The following is a 22,580-nucleotide window of genomic DNA, read 5'->3' on the forward strand; positions in this document are numbered from 1 at the left end:
GAGGTCCTAGGGATCCACAGCTTTTCAGGCTTTTGTTCCAACCCAGCACTAATACATCTGATACAGCTATTCAAGGGCTTGATTAGTAGTTAAAATAACATACTATAGATCAGTGGTCACCTTTTCTGAGTCAAGATCACTCTGAGTCAAAATTCAAGTTGAGATCTACTGCTCAGATTTTTTTTAAACATGCACCATTAACCAATTAAAAACAGTTGTGTAGCAATGAGGTTTGTGCAGTAGGCTATAGGCCCAATACATCATCACTGCATATTGGTTGTGCTTCAATTTCCCTGTCAATGTTGTTCTTTTCAGACCATTTTGAAATTATATTTAAAAAATGTAGGTATATGATCACACTGGTAATACATCATGTTGTCACGTTTGTCGTACGATGAAGGAGCGGACCAAAGCGCAGCGTGTGTATCGTTCCACATTTTCTTTATTAAACTGTGAAACTATGCAATACATACAAAATAAACTGAATGAACAAAACAACAAACGAAGAGTTACAAACATGCACTTACTCAAAATCCATCTCCCACAAACCCTGGTGGGAAAAACACCTATTTAAGTATGATCTCCAATTAGAGACAACGATGACCAGCTGCCTCTAATTGGAGATCCTACCAAACAAAGCCCAACATAGAAATACAAAACTAGAACATAACATAGAAAATCTAAACTAGAAAACAAAAACTGCCACGCCCTGACCTACTCTACCATAGAAAATAACAGCTTTCTATGGTCAGGACGTGACAGTACCCCCCCCCAAAGGTGCGGACTCTGAACACACCTAAAAATGTCTATGGCGGCTCTGGTGCAGTACGGAGAACCTTCTCATCCTGCGGATCCTCCAGCAGAGGAAGCAGCTCCGGTTCGGGGCGTAACCCCCGCTCCGCCCGCTGATCCCTCCACTTTTGTGTCACCGGACCCTGGATCGTCGCCGAAGGACCCGGACCGTGGATCATCACCGGAGGTTCTGAACTGCAGACCGCCACTGGAGGTTCTGGACTGCAGACTGCCGCTGGAGGTTCTGTTCTGCTGACCGCCGCTGGAGACTCCGGACTGCGGGCCGTCTCAGGAGGTTCCGGACTGCGGGCCGTCTCAGGAGGTTCCGGACTGGGGACCGTCACTGCAGGTTCCGCGCCATGGATCATCACTGCAGGCTCCGCGCCATGGATCACCACTGGAGGCTCCGGGCCATGGATTATCACTGGAGGCTCCGTGCCATGGATCATCCCTACAGGCTCCGGGCCATGGATCATCCCTACAGGCTTCTTGCCATGGATTATCACTGGAGGCTCCGGGCCATGGATTATCACTGGAGGCTCCGGGCCATGGATCATCCCTACAGGCTCCGGGCCATGGATCATCCCTACAGGATTCTTGCCATGGATTATCACTGGAGGCTCCGGGCCATGGATTATCAATGGAGGCTTCGTGCCATGGATCATCACTACAGGCTCCGGGCCATGGATCATCACTGGAGGCTTCGTGCCATGGATCATCACTGGAGGCTTCGGACCATGGATCATCACTGGAGGCTTCTTACATGGAGCTGGAACAGGTCTCACCGGACTAGGGAACGTCGCTGGAGGCTCTGGACTGGGAAGGCGCACTGGAGGCCTGATGCGTGGGGCTGGCACAGGTGGCGCCAGACTGGTAACACGCACCTCAGGGCGAGTGTGAGGAGCAGGAACTGGGCGGACCAGGCTGGATAGACTCACTGGAGGCCGGGTACATGGAGCAGGCACAGAATATACTGGGCCGTGGAGGCGCACTGGAGGTCTCGAGCATAGAGCTGGCACCACCCGTCCTGGCTGGATGCTTACTTTTGCCCGGCAATTGCGGGGAGCTGGCATAGGACGCACTGGGCTGTGAATACGCACTGGCGACACAGTGCGCAGAGCCGGCGCAGGATATCCTGGACCGAGAAGGCGAACTGGAGACCAGGAGCGCTGAGCTGGCACCACTCTTCCTGGCTGAATGCTCAACCTAGTTCGGCAAATGCGGGGCACGGGCACAGATCGCACCGGGCTGTGAATGCGCACTGGCGACACAGTGCGCATCACCGCATAACACGGTGCTTGCTTAGTCACTCGCTCCCCACGGTAAGCACGGGGAGTTGGCTCAGGTCTCCACCCTGACTCAGCCAATCTCCCCGTGTGCCCCCCCCAAAAGAATGTGGGGGCTGCCTCTCGCACTTGCCTCGTGGTTGGTATAGTGCCTCGTAATATCGCCGCTCCGCTTTCGCTGCCTCAATCTCCTCTTTAGGACGGCGATACTCCCCAGCCTGCTTCCAGGGTCCTTTCCCGTCCAGTATCTCCTCCCAAGTCCACTGGTCCATTCCACGCTGCTTGGTCTTATTCAAATCAAATTTATTTATATAGCCCTTCGTACATCAGCTGATATCTCAAAGTGCTGTACAGAAACCCAGCCTAAAACCCCAAACAGCAAGCAATGCATGTGAAAGAAGCACGGTGGCTAGGAAAAACTCCCTAGGAAAAACTCCCTAGAAAGGCCAAAACCTAGGAAGAAACCTAGAGAGGAACCAGGCTATGAGGGGTGGCCAGTCCTCTTCTGGCTATGCCGGGTGGATATTATAACAGAACATGGTCAAGATGTTAAAATGTTCATAAATGACCAGCATGGTCAAATAATAATAATCATAGTAGTTGTCGAGGGTGCAACAAGCACGTCCGGTGAACAGGTCAGGGTTCCATAGCCGCAGGCAGAACAGTTGAAACTGGAGCAGCAGCACGGCCAGGTGGACTGGGGACAGCAAGGAGTCATCATGCCAGGTAGTCCTGAGGCATGGTCCTAGGGCTCAGGTCCTCCGAGAGAAAGAAAGAAAGAGAGAATTAGAGAGAGCATATTTAAATTTACACAGGACACCTGATAAGACAAGAGAAATACTCCAGATGGAACAGACTGACCCTAGCCCCCGACACATAAACTACTGCAGCATAAATACTGGAGGCTGAGACAGGAGGGATCAGAAGACACTGTGGCCCCATCCGATGATACCCCCGGACAGGGCCAAACAGGCAGGATATAACCCTACCCACTTTGCCAAAGCACAGCCCCCACACCACTAGAGGGATGTCTCCAACCACCAACTTACCGTCCTAAGACAAGGCCGAGTATAGCCCACAAAGATCTCCGCCACGGCACAACCCAAGGGGGGGTGCCAACCCAGACAGGAAGACCACGTCAGTGACTCAACCCACTCAAGTGACGCACCCCTCCCATGGACGGCATGGAAGAACACCAGTAAGCCAGTGGTGGGAGATTCTGTCACGTTTGTCGTACGATGAAGGAGCGGACCAAAGTGCAGCGTGTGTATCATTCCACATTTTCTTTATTAAACTTTGAAACTATGCAATACATACAAAATAAACTGAATGAACAAAACAACAAACCGTGACGAAGAGTTACAAACATGCACTTACTCAAAATCAATCTCCCACAAACCCAGGTGGGAAAAACACCTACTTAAATATGATCTCCAATTAGAGACAACGATGACCAGCTGCCTCTAATTGGAGATCCTCCCAAACAAAGCCCAACATAGAAATACAAAACTAGAACATAACAACATAGAAAATCTAAACAAGAAAAAAAAACTGTCACGCCCTGACCTACTCTACCATAGAAAATAACAGCTTTCTATGGTCAGGACGTGACACATGTATTGTATTACTTGTGAGGCACAGCGGAGTGAGCATAATAATTAGCTTATTTTTTTTACTGGACTGATGGCCTTCATCTGATGGTCAGTCTGAGGGGAGGGAGCAGGGGTGAGGCTGCCTTTCACCCAACTCACCGTCCCTCCACTCCCTCCGCTGAGAAAAGGGGACACAGTCTTCCAGCTGATGGCAAAACTCAAGTTACAATGCATTATTTCTGCCTCATGCACCAATTCATGTTGTTATTCCTATGACCAGAAAAAGTGAAATATTCTCTGATATTAAAAAAGACACAAGCTGCTAATAATACAGTGCGTTCGGAAAGTATTCAGACCCCTTGACTTTTTCCACATTTTGTTACGTTACAGCCTTATTCTAAAATGGATTAAAGTTTTTTTCCCCCCTCATCAATCTATACACAATACCTCATAATGACAAACCCCAGTCTGAGGTCCTGAGCGCTCTGGAGCAGGTTTTCATCAAGGATCTTCCCTGTACTTTGCTCCATTCATCTTTGCCTCGATTCTGACTAGTCTCCCAGTCCCAACGGACAATTCCTTCGACCTCATGGCTTGGTTTTTGCTCTGACATGCACTGTCAACTGTGGGACCTTATATAGACAGGTGTGTGCCTTTCCAAATCATGTCCAATCAATTGAATTTACCTCAGGTGGACTCCAATCAAGTTGTAGAAACATCTCAACGATGATAAATGGAAACAGGATGCACCTGAGTCTCATAGCAAAGGGTCTGAATACTTATCTACATAAGGTATTTCTGTTTATTATTTTTAATACATTTGCAAAAAAAAAAAAAAACGGTGACTGTTTTCGCTTTATCATTATGGGCGATTGTGTGTATCTGAGGATTTAAAAAAAATCTATTTTAGAAAAGGCTGTATCGTAACAAAATGTGGAAAAAGTCAAGGTGTCTGAATACTTTCCGAAGGCACTGTAACAACGCAAGCTTATCGGAACACTTTGCTATGTGTTCATGGCTTCTTTTTACAGTCTATGGCTCGAGGAAACTGCAGACACGGTGATCTGAGCTATTTGATTGGCCAGCGGAAGGCCTATAGGTACACTTGATTTGCTCTCTGGGCCTGCCGGGTAGGCAGGGTTTTACCTTCAGACACATGAAATGGTTCAAAATGGGAACACTTTGCCTTCCCAGCGCTAGGACTGCTGAGTCAAATGCACCTACCACCAACAGCGTGAAACAAATCAAAAAGAGGAATGCAAGGCTTTATCGTTGGGTTTTTTAAAGAAATGTTTGGTAATCGATTAGGAATGCCTTGGAGATCGACCAATTGATGTTGCCCACTCTGTCTGGGGTACCATAGCTTTCTGAGCTCCATTTGTTTTGAACCCCGTGTCTGTCCTCCAGTGGTAGCTTAGCTGAGATATCACCACTGAACCCAGACACACACACACACACACACACACACACACACACACACACACACACACACACACACACACACACACACACACACACACACACACACACACACACACACACACACACACACACACACAACACACTCCATGGGCCCACATCTGGCAACAATTGTCCACCACGCCCTGTCCTGTTTCACAGTGTGTGGAGTGCATGTTTGTATCACGGCTGTGTACATCCCCCAACAAGACAACACCGCGAGGAATTACACAGGACTTTTAACAAATTGGAAACAACATATCCCGAGGCCTCATTTCTTGTATTCAGGGACATTAACAAAGGAAATGTAAGGAAAATTCTCCCGAAATTCGAACAACACATCTTTTGCCTCACTCACAGGAAAAATACATTGAATCCTTGTTATTCTCCATTCCGAGACGGATACAAACCCCTCCTTTGACAAATCAGACCACATCTCCATTCTGCTCCTCCCCGCCAATAGGCAGAAGTTAAAACAGGAAGCACCTGTGTTAAGGTCTGTACAATGCTGGTCTGACCAATCGGAATCCATGCTGCAGGACTTTTTTGATCACATGGACTGGGATATGTTCCGGGCCACCTCTGGGAATAAATTAGATGAATTTACTGACTTTCTATCTGGGTTCATCAGGAAGTGGATAGAGGATGTTGTTCCTACAGTGATGATTAAAACATACCCAAACCAAAAATGCAAATAGCGTTTTATGGTTTAGCGCAAACCACCGCATTTAACCACAGTAGAGTGTCCGGAAATATGAACCGACCACCTATGACCACCACAAGAAAATCAAAGAGGCAAAAAGACAGTACAGGTACAAAGTCGCAATTCAACGCCTCAGACACGAGACACATGTGGCAGGGACTTAAGACAATACGGATTATAAAAGTAAAACCAGCCACGTCACAGTCACTGATGCCTCACTCCCAGACATGCTAAACACATAGCCAACGACGTGCTGCTCACGAGGACTGCGGGCTCGCAATCTGTGTAGCCGACGTGAGTAGGACATTCAAGCGTGTAAACCGTCGTAAGGCTGCTGGCCCGGATGGCATCCCAAGCTGCATCCCCAGAGCATCTGCAGACCAGCCGGCTGGAGTGTTTATGGACATTTTCAACCTCTCACTATCCCAGACTGTAGTTCTCACTTGCTTAAAGATGGCCACCATTCTACCTGTATCCAAGCAAGCCAAGGCAACTGAACTAAATGACTATTGCCCCGTAGCACTCACTTCTGTCATCATGAAGTGCTTTGAAAGGATAGTCAAGGACCGTATTACCTCCACCATACCCGACACCCTTAACCACTACAATTTGCATACTGCGGCAACAGATCTATGAACAACGCAATCACCATTGCACTACACACCACCCTATCCCACTTGGACAAGTGGAACACCTATGTTAGAATGCTGTTCATAGACTACAACTCAGCTTTTAACACAATACTGCCCTTCAAGCTCGTCATTAAGCTCAGGGCCTTCTGTCTGAACTCCTCTCTATGCAACTGGATCCTAGATTTCCTGATCCGCCATGCTGATCCTCAACACGGGGGCTCCCCAGGTGTGTGTGCTCAGCACCCTTCTGTACTCCCTGTTCACCCATGACTGCATGGCCATGCACGACTCCAACTCAATCATCAAGTTTCCTGATGACACAACAGTGGTAGGCCTGATTAACAACAACAAGACAGCATACAGAGAGGCGGTTAGAGCCCTGGCGGAGTGGTGCCAGGAAAATAACCTCTCCCTCAACGTCAACCAAACAAAGGAGCTTATCGTGGACTACAGGAGACAGAAGAGCGAGCACGCCCCCATCCTCATTGACGGGGCCGCAGTGGATAAGGTCAAAATCTTCATGTTCCTCAACATGCACATTGCTGAGGACCTGAAATGGTCTCGCCACACCGACATTGTGGTGAAGAAGGCGCAACAGCACCTCTACAACCTCAGGTGTCGGAAGAAATTCGGCATTGCCCCTAAGACCCTCACAAACTTCTACAGATGCACCATTGAGAGCATTCTGTCGGGCTGCATTCAGCACCCGGGTGTCAAAGGAAGTGTATTTGAATACTCTATCCCCGACATAGTTTATCAAAATATTTATAATAATGTACATTGTATTTTAGTTACACTGTTTATACACACTGCATATTTATTTATATATTGGATTCACGACATACTGTAGCTCACACTATATTAAATCTACATGAGTTTATCTTATAGCTACAGTGCTATTTGGGTTGAACATCCAGGATTCGTCCCGTCATTCTTTTACTTGACATTTGACTGCATTCTTAGGAGCAAGCAATATAAGCATTTTGTTGCACCACTATAACACCTGCTAAACTGTTTACGCGACCAATAAACTTTGATTTAATTTAATGAGAGAACGTCTCCTTTGATACTTTTAGTGTAATTTCCACAGCCGTGCCCTTTTGTTGTATGGCTGATGTCCAGTCTAGACGTTGGCTAGTCTCTTCATATAGCCATTGAGTCACACATCTCTTGCTATCGTCATCCCAGGGCTGGGTTAAGAGGTCCTTTTAGCTTCACTCAGCTCTGTGTGACAGGTTACTGTCTTTTACAAGTCCACACTTGAACCACACAAAGAGTTTGTGTCTCTGCTATAGGACACTGTGTTGTTCTTTGACAACTTATCACTATTATGGTCAGATATGGGCTAGATTATTTAGCCCTCTCTTGTCTGTCTGTTTCTCTCTTTTGCGCTCTCTCTGCTCTGGGCTGCTATACTGTAGGTCATTACTGTAGCAGTGACTGCTTTACTTTTCTAATGGTGGAAAAGGGGGAGGGACTATGGGGTGAATGAATGAGTGTCTTTTATTCCTTCACTTTCCCCCTCCGTCCCTCTCTTCCTCCACTAAATTGCTACCTCTCTCACTCTGTCCTAACATTTTATTTCCTCCTGTCTACCCCCCTACCTCTCGCTCTCTCCTTTTCTCCCTCTATCAGAATTCCCCCCTACCTGTCTGAACAGGGAGCAGTAGAGCGCTGCGGGACAGAGGAGAGAGAGAAAGAGGAGAAAGAAAGAGAGAGGAGGAGAGTAGGAGGAACAAAGACATAGTGAGGGAGAACAGGAAAGCGGTGTGTGTATTGAGAAGAGTGTGGACTGACGGAGAGGTGTAGAGGGGTGCATAAGAGAAGCGTTGTGAGAAGGTTGCTCTGTTTTTGGAAAACCTTTTCTCTGTTGGTGTCGTGCTGGCTTGGTATGGATGCTATCATGCTGCAGGAGAAACTAGTGGAACGCTTGCTGTGCCCTCGAGTCAGAACCGCCAGGCGGAAGGTAAAGAACTGGAACGTGACAGGCGAGAGAGGATGGAGAGTGAGAGGAGAGAGAAAGTGGAGGAGAGGAAAGAGAAGGGAAAGGGGGTCAATGTCAAAGAGAAATGGACATTTAACGCACACACACACACACACACACACACACACACACACACACACACACACACACACACACACACACACACACACACACACACACACAGGTCAGCAAACTCTCATAGAAGCACCATCTTTCTCTCTCTAACATGTCATATTAGTATGGAATATAGAACATACTATTTTCTTAAGTCATGTCCTGATGCGTTCAAGACAGATTTCTGGGTAGTTTGTTTGTTCTGACTGTGGCATATTTGTTCCCACACACACCCTAGAAGTAAGTCAGATGTTTGTATGATTACTCATTGATATAGATTTCCCAATTCTCTGTGTGTGTGACTTCAGCACTAGCTCTCTTCCAAGTCTTTGTATGCTGTGACCGTGTGTATGCATGTTTGTGTATGTTAGCCTTGCCCCAGGAGCTGTAGGGAATGCACATGACAGATTATGACAAGTTATTATAACCCCTGACTGATTATTTCTTTGGCGTGTGTTTGTGTTTGTTTGGGGTTTAAAATAGGCCATTTATGTCTGGTAAATACAGCCTTTGTCACCCTCCGTTGGCTGCCAGACTTTGGCCTTGGTAGACTGGTAAGGCTGTTAGTGTGTGTGTGTGGGGGGGGGGGGGGGGCTATGGGGTCTTCAGTACTGTAGGTTCTGAGTAAGGAGAAGCTTTGGATGATGTGTGAATGGTGTCAGAAGGGGATGAGGAGAGCTGCCAGATAGACAGCCATTGTGTAGTGGAACAGTTATAGATCAGTCATACTTTTCTCTCTCTTTCTCTCACTGTGTTTGTGCGTTTTTTTATGTGTGTGTGTGTGTCTGTTTGTGTGTCTGTTGGTGTGTGTGGAAAAAGCGCAGCGCCAGGTCTTAGAGACTCTAATTTCATGAATGCATTTCCCCTTTCTCCCCTGCTATTGTCAAGATATTTGTGGGTTGAGAGTGAGTTGAGTTTGAATTTGAGCTGTATTTTCATTTAAATGACAATTTTTCTCTAATTGATTTAGCTCTTAGGAATGTTGCTTTGAATAGATATCCGACTGAGGATATTGTATGTTCGTTTACCTATTGTGTGAGTGTGACTGAGTCTCTCTCTGTCTCTGTCTCTCTCTGTCTCTGTCTCTCTCTGTCTGTCTCTCTCTCTCTCTCTCTCTCTCTCTCTCTCTCTCTCAGGAGAAGCAGTATGTGGGTTTTGCCACCCTCCCAAACCAGGTGCACAGGAAGTCAGTGAAAAAAGGTTTTGACTTCACTCTCATGGTCGCCGGTCAGTGAAAGTATTGTCTGTAGCATTTACTGTAGTAAAAGTTAAACAACCCAGTGATATTAAGTACTTAATGTGTTTTCATGAATGTTGACTCAGTGTTAGTGTTGATGGCCATGTGTGTGTCTGTGTGTGTTGGTGGCTGTTTAGAGACATGTTATTTTAAACAAAAATATAAACGCAACATGTAAAGTGTTGGTCCCATGTTTCATGAGCTGAAATAAAAGATCCCAGAAATGCTCCATATGCACAAAGAGCTTATTTCTCTCACATTTTGTGCACAAATTTGTTTACTTACATCCTTGTTAGTAAGCATTTCTCCTTTGCCAAGATAATCCATCCACCTGACACGTTTGGCATATCAAGAAGCCGATTAAACAGCATGACCATTAAACAGGTGTACCTTGTGCTGGGGACAATAAAAGGCCTCTCTAAAATGTGCAGTTTTGTCAAACAACACAATGCTAAAGATGTCTCAAGTTTTGTGGAAGCCTGCAATTGGCATGCTGACTGCAGTAATGTCCACAAGAGCTGTTGCCAGATAATTGAATGTTAATTTCTCTACCTTAAGCTGCCTCCAACGTCATCTTAGAGAATTTGTCAGTACGTCTAACAGGGCTCACAACCGAAGACCATGTGTAACAACCTCCACATCCGGTTTCTTCACCTGTGGGATCGTCTGACCAGCCACCCAGACAGCTGATGAAGCTGTGGGTTTGCACAGCAATTTCTGTACAAACTGTCAGAAACTGTCTCAGGGAAGCTCATCTGCCTGCTAGTCGTCCTCACCAGGGTCTTGACCTGACTGCACTTTGGCGTCGTAAACGACTTCAGTGGGCAAATGCTCACCTTCGATGGCCACTGGCATGCTGGAGGAGTGTGCTCTTCACAAATTAATTCAGATTTCAACTGTACCGGGCAGATGGCAGATGTTGTAAACAGAGTGCCCCATGGTGGCAGCAGGGTTATGGTATGGGAAGTATAAGCTACGGACAACGAACACTATTGCATTTTATTGATGGCAATTTGAATGCAGAGATACCGTGACGAGATCCTGAGGCCCATTCATCCGTCGCCATCACCTCATGTTTCAGCATGATAATGCACGGCTCCATGTCGAAAGGATCTGTACACAATTCCTGAAAGCGTAAAATGTCCCAGTTCTTCCATGGCCTGCATACTCACCAGACATGTCACCCATTGAGCACGACAGCGTGTTCCATTTCCCGCCAATATCCAGCAACTTTGCACATTAAAGAGGAGTGGGACAACATTTCACAGGCCACAATCAACTCTATGCGAAGGAGATTTGTCACGTTGCAAGAGGCTGGTGGTCACACCAGATACTGACTGGTTTTCTGATCCACGCCCCTACCTTTTTTTTAAGGTATCTGTGACCGACAGATGCGTATCTGTATTCCCAGTCATGTGAAATCCATAGATTAGGGCCTAATGAATTTATTTCAATTAATGATTTCCTTATATGAACTGTAACTCAGTAAAATCTTAGAAATTGTTGCGTTTATATTTTTGTTCAGTGTATGTAATATGTATATCATGTTACAGGGGAGTCTGGTATGGGTAAATCTACTCTGGTCAACAGCCTGTTCCTCACAGACCTGTACAAGGACAGGAAACTACTCAACGCTGAGGGTGAGTAACACACACACACACACATTAAAATGTAAACTAGAGCAATTTTAAAATGCCATCTCATTAGAAGTTCTCTTCCCTTTCTCTATCCATCCCTCCCTCTCTCTCTCTCTCTCTCCCTCTCTCTCTCCCTCTCTCAGAGCGTATCAACCAGACAGTGGAGATCATTAAGCACACAGTGGACATTGAGGAGAAAGGAGTGAAGCTCAAATTGACCATTGTAGACACGCCAGGGTTTGGAGACGCTGTCAACAACAATGAATGGTGAGCTAAATGTCTTTGAGGCTTCTTTATGGGTGAGAACAGTATTTCCCGACTCCAGTCTTGAGTACACCAAACAGAACACATTTTATTGTAGTTCCAGACAAACTCACCTGATTCAACTCAATAAGGGTTTGATGATTAGTTGACAAGTTGAATCAGGTGTGCTTGTCCGGGGCTACAACAAAAATGTGTGCTGTTGGGGAACTCTAGGACTGGAGTTGGGAAACACTGGGTTAGAAGATTGACCTAAAATAGCGTAAAGTCATCTTGTATGTCGTTCCTGTAAACATGAGCTGGCGCACACCCAAAAATGTTAGTAGAGGCGCTGACTAACCGAAAGTAAACTGTAGGCTATGAAAAATAAATAAAGAGAGTCACAATATATAAACCACCAACGTTTCAGCATCACATTGCCTACTTCAGGGTTATGAATTACTGGGAGCTTATATAGAGTGTGCAACTCTATTTTGATAGTTCCTGTAAGCCTTGACTGATTGTGGTGTGTGTGTGTGTGTGTGTGTGTGTGTGTGTGTGTGTGTGTGTGTGTGTGTGTGTGTAGCTGGAAGCCGATCACAGACTACATCGACCAGCAGTTTGAGCAGTACTTCAGAGATGAGAGTGGACTGAACAGGAAGAATATACAGGACAACAGAGTCCACTGCTGCCTCTACTTCATTCCTCCGTTCGGACACGGGTAACACAAACACATACACACTCACACACACTCACACACACATACATACACAGGAATGTGATAGTGTAATGACAGGTATAGATAGTAATAACACATCCTGAGTGTGATGACAGGAGGATACTAAGTAAACAGCACCAATACAACTCAACCAGCAAACACTGTTATTACTGTCCACCTCAGTCAGAATGCACTTAGTCTCCATGAAAACTCACACATGCATGCAGGTACGCACGCACATACACTGACCAGGCGGGGTATCTCCTCTCCCTTGCAGACTGCGTCCAGTAGATGTTGAGTTTATGAAGGCTCTCCATGAGAAGGTGAACGTGGTTCCTCTCATTGCCAAGGCTGACTGTCTCACTCCCAATGAGATCAAGAAACTCAAAGACAGGGTGAGTTCAACACAGCAGACAGACTAAAACTGCTGAAGCAGGTGTCACATTATGATTGCAAGATTGGATGCACGAACCTTAGGAAGTTGCTCACCCAGCACAATGTGTGGTGCCGCGTGTTTGCGCGTGTGTGTGTTCGCGTGTTCGTGTGTGTGTGTGTGTGTGTGTGTGTAGGTCCGTGAGGAAATTGAGAGGTTTGGCATTAAGGTGTACCAGTTCCCAGAGTGTGACTCTGATGAGGATGAGGAGTTCAAACAACTGGACAAAGAACTGAAGGTGAGACACACAACTGGAGACCGAACATTAAGAATAGAGTTATGAGCAGAACAAGAACTCTAAACTCAACCATACCTTCTAACATGTCAATCTATCATGCCAAATCCTAACCTGTGTGTGTACGCACATGTGTGTGTGTGCGCATGTGTGTGTGTGTAGGAGTGCTGTCCGTTAGCAGTGATTGGCAGTAACACAGTGGTTGAGGCCAGGGGCCAGAGAGTGAGAGGGAGACTCTATCCATGGGGTATTGTGGAAGGTGGGTGACAACAATGGAGGACATAGACCAATATTACTCAGGGCTTTGACTCTAAGTTGCATGGTGAAATATGCTTTTCCTCACATATTATTAACATTTTTGAAAGAAAAATTACTGAAACTCAAACTATGAAAAACAACCTCTATCTACCCATATGTCTCAAACAATGCATTATGATTAGGCTCAGTTTTCTTGCTCAGAAAACCCCTGTTCCTAATAGGATACAGTGCATCACTGCTGGTTGATACAACAGAGAGGAATGTTTTATCTAAGCAAATCATGTCAGTGTAAAATGACCCAGTCTGTCTGTCTGTTTGTGTTTGTGTTTCAGTGGAGAACCAGTCCCACTGTGACTTTGTGAAGCTGAGGAACATGTTGATTCGCTCCCACATGCATGACCTCAAAGATGTGACATGTGATGTGCACTATGAGAACTACAGAGCCCAGTGTATACAGGACATGACCAGGTATGTGCGTCTGTGTGTATACTGTAGAGCAGGGTTTCCCAAACTTGGTCCCGGGGCCCCCCTGGGTGCACATTTTGTTTTTTGCCCTAGCATTACACAGTAACTTTAAATAATCAACGCTTGGGCAAAGCTAGGACAAAAACCAGAATGTGCACCCAGAGGGGGCCTCAGGAACGAGTTTGGGAAACCCTGTTGTAGAGGTCAGACAGAGTGCAAGACCGAAAGCATGAAGTGCTTGTTTTATAGTTTATATCTGAAGTGTTTATTAATATTGCCCTTGTGTGAGTCTGTACTCATGTTCCTTATGTGTTTTCCCCTCAGTAAACTGACGCAGGACAACCGCATGGAAAGCCCGATCCCCATCCTGCCCCTATCCACCCCAGATGTGGAGACAGACAGACTCATCAAGATGAAAGATGAAGAGGTAAACTGCTATGTCATTATGGGTAACATCACCTATACAGGATAGTCTCCAGTTTATAGAGAGATTCTAGAAAGGACAAAAATGGCATTACCACTCGTACTCTCTCTCTACCTCCTCTCTAACTTCTCACTTTCTCTGTCTCTTTGTGTCTTTCTCGCACACTTTCTCTCTACCCCACCCCCGTTCTTTCTTTCTCTCTCTCTCTGCAGTTGGCGAGGATGCAAGAGATGCTAAATAAGATGCAGCAGCAGATCCATGACGGGAAGGACCAGTGAGCTACAGCCCCATCTGCTGGCCACTGAACTACAACCACAACTTCAGACATGTTACATACCAACTATAATATAATCAGGGGTGAAAGTATATTTAATGAGGACCTCCTATGAGTGCACGATCGCGCCATTTTTTTATGGGCCTAATAATATAATTACTTATAAATGTCTGTGTTATTGTCGATCCATGCTGCATTTTAGAGCGTAACCCAAGCGTTTTTGTCTGTTCGCTCATTCTTCATGCAACTAACATGCGGTAATGATAAGTAATAGTATATAAGCCAACAGTTTTCTTGGAATCACTATGTTTTAATTATTGTGACAGGCTCATGTTTTACCGGTACAGTGTACCCCCACTATGTATTTTGCCGGTACTCCGTACAGGACCTGCTTACTTTCACCCCTGGATATAATCAGCACTGTGTTGGGGGAAAACAGTAGCTGTATATTCATTGGTCATTTGTTTTTTGGTGCTTGCATATTTGGTCTGTCCTGCAAGGAGAAATGTGGTGTTTTTACTGTATCTTGTGTCCATTTGAACCCCATTAATATTATTGACGGTCCTAGTAACATATGACATAACATAAACATGTAATATAAATGACCTGTTAAATGTATCCAATTTATAAATATGGTGAATACTTTTGGGATATTCTGTCAGGTTATGAAGACGCATTACAAAATGTTTTGTAAAACAGCGATATTACTGATGTTAGTTTGAATCCTTGTTGATGTTGAACGCGTGTGAGTGTGTGTGTCTGCGTGTTTCCATATGTATCACCCTCTATTACGAGAACCTTATTCTGCTTTGAAACTGTGAGAATCCGCTTTCCCTTTGTTAGTGGCATTTCCTGTATGTTCTAGCTACAGACTAATGAACAATAGGCTACCTAAGAATCTGAACATAAATGTAACGTATTAACTTTTTACTGCTGGTCTCTACTTCGACTTGTTGAGAAGACCTTTCTCATGTTTTGGTGCTTGTGAATTAGATTGAAAATGTCTCTAGCGCAGTTGCTTACCTTACAGTGAATTGAGCCCCTCTGACATACAGTACATTACAAATGAAAGGGTAGGTACAGAACAGTAATGGGTGCATGTGCAAGCATGCTGAAGTTACTCAAATCCGCTTACAGCTGGATTTCCACTCTCTCATATGATGCAATGTGTTTGTTCTGAAATACATTATGACCTATGCCACAGTGCCACTATGGGATGGTAAAAAGAGGCCAACTTTTAAGAGGAGCTACTGTATATGCTTCTGTCCAATATGGCATATCCATGTGTGTGTGTGTGTGTGTGTGCGTGCGTGCGTGCGCGTGCGTCTGTGTGTGTGTGAAGTATATGCTGCCCTCTGGCTGTGTCATACAGGATGGTGATTGTGGCTTTTTATAGTGCTAGCGCTCAGAGGACGTGGTGGAACTACTGACCAGGTTATGACGACGAATAAACAGTCTTGATTCATATCAGTGTTTCTTCATTATTTCTTCATCTGAAAAAAATTATATAAATACACTATGGTTTCTAGTACGACCTTACTGCCACTAATATTTCTACAGTAAGGGCACTATATAGGGAATAGGGTACCATTTGAGACACAGGCCCTGAGACATCCTGTAGGCCCCATGCAGGCAGGCCTGTGTGGGGGAAGTCTGGCTACTGTAGCTGAATAAAGTGCTGAGTCACAACTTATCTCCTTGGACCTCACTTCCCCTCTGGCCCACAGTCAGATCCATCACTAACCCAACTGACTGTTTGGAGAATGATGAGGGCTTAGCTGCAGCTATAGTATAGTTACTGTAGACGGTGAACCTACGAGCCGTTGTGGGGAACGTTTATCCTGGGTTGCACCCAGAGAAGCAGGAAGCTTAGCTGCTAATCTAGTGTACTGTGGTCTGTCACATACAGTATGGTAAAATACTGTTGATCTGTGGATAGTTTGTAGAGATGTATCAATAGGGGCCAGTAGTGTTAGTATTAACTGTATCCATACACCCCCCTGAAGCTTAAATAAGGCTTCCCTAACAGGAGCCTCTATGGCAGCGATAAGGAGTAAAATGCTGCTGACATTAAATAAATATGTTCTTCCTGTGTCCAATCAGTAGTGTGTGTCAACCATATGTGAGTGTCAGGGTGCTTTATCAGTGCAGGCCAGCTTGGACTTTTATACACTCTCATGCCTCTGAGTGATGAGTAGCAAACCTCCCCTGCTATGAACACATGCAACAGCTACGACCACACACTCCTGCTACGACCACACGCAACATGGAAGGTAAGGCACCCTCTCCTGACCATAACAAGACCATAACACCTTTCACTATGACTGTAACTTAACTGTTTAATTAGGCTTTCTCCGTGTATGATATCACAAGCATGATAAATATGTGTACGCAACCAATCAAATTTGATTTGATTGGAGAATGGTCTCAGATGTCAGAAAAACCTGTCAAAGATACATTTTTCTTCCAGTGGTAGTTATAAAAAATGTCTGACAACCATGTTTCCTCTTTAGAAAACAGCTACTATGGGGTATAACTGAATTGTTATTAAGATCAAAGGTTAGATATCATTTTCAAATCCTCATATACACTACATGACCAAAAGTATGTGGACACCTGCTCGTCAAACATCTCATTCCAAAATGATCTGCATTAATATGGAGTTGGTCCCCCTTTGCTTCTATAACAGCCTCCACTCTTCTGGGAAGGCTTTCCACTAGATGTTGAAACATTGCTGCGGGGACTTGCTTCCATTCAGCCACAAGAGCATTAGTGAGGTCGGCACTAATGTTGGGTGACTAGGCCTGGCTTGCAGTTGGCATTCCAATTTTTATTATTATTTATTTTTTTATTTCACCTTTATTTAACCAGGTAGGCTAGTTGAGAACAAGTTCTCATTTACAACTGCGACCTGGCCAAGATAAAGCACAGCAGTTCGACACATACAACAACACAGAGTTACACATGGAATAAACAAAACATACAGTCAATAATACAGTAGAAAAAGTCTATATACAGTGTGTGCAAATGAGGTAAGATAAGGGAGGTAAGGCAATAAATAGGCCATGGTGGCGAAGTAATTACAATATACCAATTAAACACTGGAGTGATTGATGTGCAGAAGATGAATGTGCAAGTAGAGATACTGGGGTGCAAAGGAGCAAAATAAATAAATAAATACAGTAAGGGGATGAGGTAGTTGGATGGGCTATGTACAGGTACAGTGATCTGTGAGCTGCTCTGACAGCTGGTGCTTAAAGCTAGTGAGGGAGATATGAGTCTCCAGCTTCAGTGATTTTTGCAGTTCGTTCCAGTCATTGGCAGCAGAGAACTGGAAGGAAAGGCGACCAAAGGAGGAATTGGCTTTGGGGGTGACCAGTGAGATATACCTGCTGGACCGCGTGCTATGGGTGGGTGCTGCTATGGTGACCAGTGAGCTGCGATAAGGCGGGGCTTTACCTAGCAAAGACTTGTAGATAACCTGTAGCCAGTGGGTTTGGTGACGAGTATGAAGCGAGGGCCAGCCAACGAGAGCGTACAGGTCGCAGTGGTGGGTAGTATATGGGGCTTTGGTGACAAAACGGATGGCACTGTGATAGACTACATCCAATTTGTTGAGAAGAGTGTTGGAGGCTATTTTGTAAATGACATCCCCGAAGTCAAGGATCGGAAGGATGGTCAGTTTTACAAGGGTATGTTTGGCAGCATGAGTGAAGGATGCTTTGTTGCGAAATAGGAAGCTGATTCTAGATTTAATTTTGGATTGGAGATGTTTAATGTGAGTCTGGAAGGAGGGTTTACAGTCTAACCAGACACCTAGGTATTTGTAGTTGTCCATATATTCTAAGTCAGAACCGTCCAGAGTAGTGATGCCGGACGGGCAGGCAGGTGCGGGCAGCAATCGGTTGAAGAACATGCATTTTGTTTTACTTGCATTTAAGAGCAGTTGGAGGCCACGGATGGAGAGTTGTACGGCATTGAAGCTCGTCTAGAGGTTAGTTAACACAGTGTCCAAAGACAGGCCAGAGGTATACAGAATGGTGTCGTCTGTGGAGAGGTGGATCAGAGAATCACCAGCAGCAAGAGCGACATCATTGATGTATACAGAGAAGAGAGTCGGCCCGAGAATTTAAGCCTGTGGCACCCCCATAGAGACTGCCAGAGGTCCGGACAACAAGCCCTCTGATTTGACACACTGAACTCTATCAGAGAAGTAGGAGGTGAACCAGGCGAGGCAGTCATTTGAGAAACCAAGGCTGTTGAGTCTGCCGATAAGAATGTGGTGATTGACAGAGTCGAAAGCCTTGGCCAGGTTGATGAATACGGCTGCACAGCAATGTCTCTTATCGATGGCGGTTATGATATTGTTTAGGACCTTGAGCGTGGCTGAGGTGCACTCATGACCAGCTCTGAAACCAGATTGCATAGCGGAGAAGGTACGGTGGGATTTGAAATGGTGAGTAATCTGTTTGTTAACTTGGCTTTCGAAGACCTTATAAAGCCAGGGTGGGATAGATATAGGTCTGTAGCAGTTTGGGTCTAGAGTGTCTCCCCCTTTGAGTGTCTCCCCAATCATTGGGAATCTCAGACGATACGAAAGAGAGGTTGAACAGTAATAGGGGTTACAACAATTTCGGCAGATCATTTTAGAAAGAGAGGGTCCAGATTGTCTAGCCCGGCTGATTTGTAGGGGTCCAGATTTTGCAGCTCTTTCAGAACATCAGCTATCTGGATTTGGGTGAAGGAGAAATGGGGGAGGCTTCGGCGAGTTGCTGTGGGGGGTGCAGGGCACTTGACCGGGTAGGGGTAGCCAGGTGGAAAGCATGGCCAGCCGTAGAAAAATGCTTATTGAAATGGTCAATTATAGTGGATTTATCGGTGGTGACAGTGTTTCCTAGTCTCAGTGTATTGCTGGGAGGAGGTGCTCTTATTCTCCATGGACTTTACAGTGTCCTAGAAGTTTTTTTAGTTTGTGCTACAGGATGCAAATTTCTGTTTGAAAAAGCTAGCCTTAGCTTTCCTAACTGCCTGTGTATATTGGTTCCTAACTTCCCTGAAAAGTTGCATATCACGGGGGCTATTCGATGCTAATGCAGTACGCCACAGGATGTTTTTGTGCTGGTCAAGGGCAGTCAGGTCTGGAGTGAACCAAGGGATATATCTGTTCCTGGTTCAATTTTTTTTAAATGGGGCATGCTTATTTAAGATGGTGAGGAAGGCACTTTTAAATAATAACCAGGCATCCTCTACTGACGGGATGAGGTCAATATCCTTCCAGGATACCCGGACCAGGTCGATTAGAAAGGCCTGCTCGCTGAAGTGTTTTAGGGAGCGTTTGACAGTGATGAGGGATGGTCGTTTGACTGCAAACCCATTACGGATGCAGGCAATGAAGCAGTGATCGCTGAGATCGTGGTTGAAATCAATTGCTAACCGAAAAGCAAGAGGAAATCAAATGCTAGCCTAGAAGCAAGAGGAAATCAAATACTAGCCCAGAAGCAAGAGGTAATCAAATGCTAGCCCAGAAGCAAGAGGAAATCAAATGTTAGCCCAGAAGCAAGAGGAAATCAAATGTTAGCCCAAAAGCAAGAGGAAATCAAATGCTAGCCTAGAAGCAAGAGGAATTAATGGGTTAATAAATGTCTTAGCGTTTATAACCTTGGGCGCGAGTCAGAGATAGAATGTTGGTCCAAATTGTCCGTTTGCTCAGGGCTTTGGAGTACAAGTGTGTGAATCCTTCAGTGGTGGAAAAAGTACCCAATCATCATAATTACTTAAGTACATTTAAAACCAAATACTTTTAGACTTTTACTGGGTGACTTTCACTTTTACTCAAGTATCAAAAGTAAATGTAATTGCTAAAATATACTTAAGTATCAAAAGTAAAAGTATTAATAATTTCTAATTCCTTATATTAAGCAAACCAGAAAACACAATTTTTGTGTTTTATAAACTTACAGATAGCCAGGGGCACACTCCAACACTCAAGACATAATTTACTAACAAAGCATTTGTGTTTAGTGAGTCCGCCAGATCAGAGGCAGTAGGGATGACCAGGGATGTTCTCTTGATAAGTCTGTGAATTGGACCATTTTCCTGTCCTGTTAAGCATTAAAAATGTAAGGAGCGCTTTTGGGTATCAGGGCAAATGTACACTGTATGGAGTAAAAAGTACATTTCTCTTAGGGAATTTATTGAAGTTAAAGTAAAAGTAGTCAAAAATATAAATAGTAAAGTAAAGTACAGATACCTCCAAAAACAACTTACGTGGTACTATAAACTATTTTTACTTAAGTACTTTACACCACCGGAATCCTTAGTCCAGGGCTAACGCTTAGCCCAGGTTAACAAATATTTGTGTGAATACTGGCTAAGCTAGCCGGGTCATTCCTACAATGCGGTGCCTTTTAGACCTCATAACTCCAGGAAAAAAGGCACATATTTTTTGGGTGGTGCATTTTCCCAACAGGGTGGAACCTAACAGGCTGGACATTTGAAGCCCAAATTAGCCATAGCTCTGTGAGTGAACAACGAACAAAAGTGATATCAGTCACACATAAAAAAAAAAATCTTAAATAAAATAATAATAAATAAAATAATCGTAAAAAATAAAATTTATCAGAGAGAATTTAACTAGGACTATAAAATAATGAAGTAGTTTAAGGTTGGATTAGTTTAAGGCTTATATTTCTCGTGGAAGTTGATGAATAACACCCAGGAACATGGCAAAACCGCCAACACCCACTGAAAAAAAGTGTTCAAGATCCATATTTTTGTGTTCTTAAGGTAAAGGACACCTGACCTTATGTTTAAAGCATTTTGGAATCCACATTTAACACTAAATAAGAAGTGATATTTCCTGTGGACAGAAAAAGGTACCACAGTGTAAGAATGACCCCTCCCAGGGCCAGTCTAGCCTGGTGCTAAGAACAATGCAGTGTGAAAAGGCCTTTTGGGTTGCTATCTCCCTTGCTTGGAATGATACATATTCTATTTTAATGACTAATTTCACACTCACACTAAAATTATATCTGCATCCCTCACATGGCAGAGACATCCACAGACATGAGTTGGTATTGTTTCTCCTCCACCCTTCCAGTATGACATATGTCTCCCTACCTCTCTCTCCCTCCATCCTTTCACCCTCCCTCCCTCTCCAGAATTGGCAGTGATGATGAGGGGGTTCCTGCCATGTGTGACCCAACTCTTGGGTCTGCTCCTCCTCTTGCTGACCCCAGGGAGGGTTGAAGGGTCATCAGGCTGTCCCTTGTCCTGCTCCTGTCATGGTGGTCAGGTAGACTGCAGCAACCGCACCCTCACCACCTCTTCTTTACCCTCCCACTTCCCTCCCGCCAGCATCGAGCTCCGTCTCCACGACAACCAGCTGACCACGCTCCCCAACGGCCTGCTGGACTCCCTTTCCTCCCTCCGCTCTGTCTCTCTCCATGGCAACCCCTGGGCGTGTGATTGCGGCGTGCTCTACCTGCGTTCCTGGCTGCTCAAACAGCCTGTCGACCACACGGGACACAACAATGTCACCTGCAGTTCCCCTCCCGGCCTGCGGGGAAGGCTGGTGGTCTACCTGGCTGAAGAGGAGGTTTTGGAGTCCTGTCACTACTGGTACTGTGACCTGGCACTGGCCTCCCAGGTCTTTCTGTTTGTGTTTGTGGCGGTGCAGGTGGGGCTGCTGGGTGCCATGGTCGTATTCCTGAGGAGGTTTGAAAGACTGTCCCGTGAGGCTCGAAGGACCACAGAGGAGAGCTTCGCTGGGGGGGTAGGGACTTATGAGTAATAGTGAGTATGAGCCCCTGAAGGCCAGCAGCATCTGAAGAGGGGAGGGAGGGGCCAGGTAGGCAAGGAGGGAGAAGAGGGAGAGGAAACAGCAAAAGGCAGAGAGAGTAGAGAGAGACCCTTAAAGGGGTCAAGCTGGTGAGCTTAAAAAAGGACTTGTTAGATTCACTGGAGACTGGAGATTCCAGAGAGACTCACAGGACAAGAAACATGGGCAAATCTAAGTGGTTATGCATTTATTTTCTGAGGATTCTTTCAATATGTTTCATTGCTTGCATCACTCAATAAAGCTGTTAAAATAATACAT

The 22,580-nt window shown here is 45.2% G+C and overlaps 2 protein-coding genes across 4 annotated transcripts in view; both read left to right on the forward strand.

Annotated features, from left to right (window-relative positions):
* Positions 1–15,949, forward strand: part of LOC115200305 (septin-5) — a 32,155-nt gene extending 16,206 nt beyond the window's left edge. The window contains exons 1-11 of one of the 3 annotated variants that reach the window (XM_029763252.1): positions 8,006–8,429; positions 9,698–9,788; positions 11,352–11,438; positions 11,579–11,702; positions 12,262–12,396; positions 12,671–12,788; positions 12,963–13,064; positions 13,224–13,320; positions 13,652–13,787; positions 14,109–14,211; positions 14,421–15,949. In XM_029763252.1, the coding sequence (XP_029619112.1) occupies positions 8,355–8,429; positions 9,698–9,788; positions 11,352–11,438; positions 11,579–11,702; positions 12,262–12,396; positions 12,671–12,788; positions 12,963–13,064; positions 13,224–13,320; positions 13,652–13,787; positions 14,109–14,211; positions 14,421–14,486 (1,134 nt within the window). In that variant the 5' untranslated portion in view covers positions 8,006–8,354 and the 3' untranslated portion in view covers positions 14,487–15,949. Of the gene's footprint in view, positions 1–8,005; positions 8,430–9,215; positions 9,467–9,697; positions 9,789–11,351; positions 11,439–11,578; positions 11,703–12,261; positions 12,397–12,670; positions 12,789–12,962; positions 13,065–13,223; positions 13,321–13,651; positions 13,788–14,108; positions 14,212–14,420 lie in introns of those variants that run through there. The other 2 variants (XM_029763254.1, XM_029763253.1) reach the window with 2 other exon arrangements.
* Positions 15,950–16,599: 650 nt separating this feature from the next.
* LOC115200306 (platelet glycoprotein Ib beta chain-like) lies at positions 16,600–22,579 on the forward strand. The gene is given in 3 exon segments (XM_029763255.1): positions 16,600–16,755; positions 21,643–22,271; positions 22,273–22,579. Coding segments are annotated over 3 exon segments (720 nt in total). The 5' UTR covers positions 16,600–16,703; the 3' UTR covers positions 22,312–22,579.
* The last annotated feature ends 1 nt before the right edge of the window (position 22,580 follows it).

This window comes from Salmo trutta, chromosome 9, assembly GCF_901001165.1.
Source record: "Salmo trutta chromosome 9, fSalTru1.1, whole genome shotgun sequence".
Taxonomy (NCBI): domain Eukaryota; kingdom Metazoa; phylum Chordata; class Actinopteri; order Salmoniformes; family Salmonidae; genus Salmo; species Salmo trutta.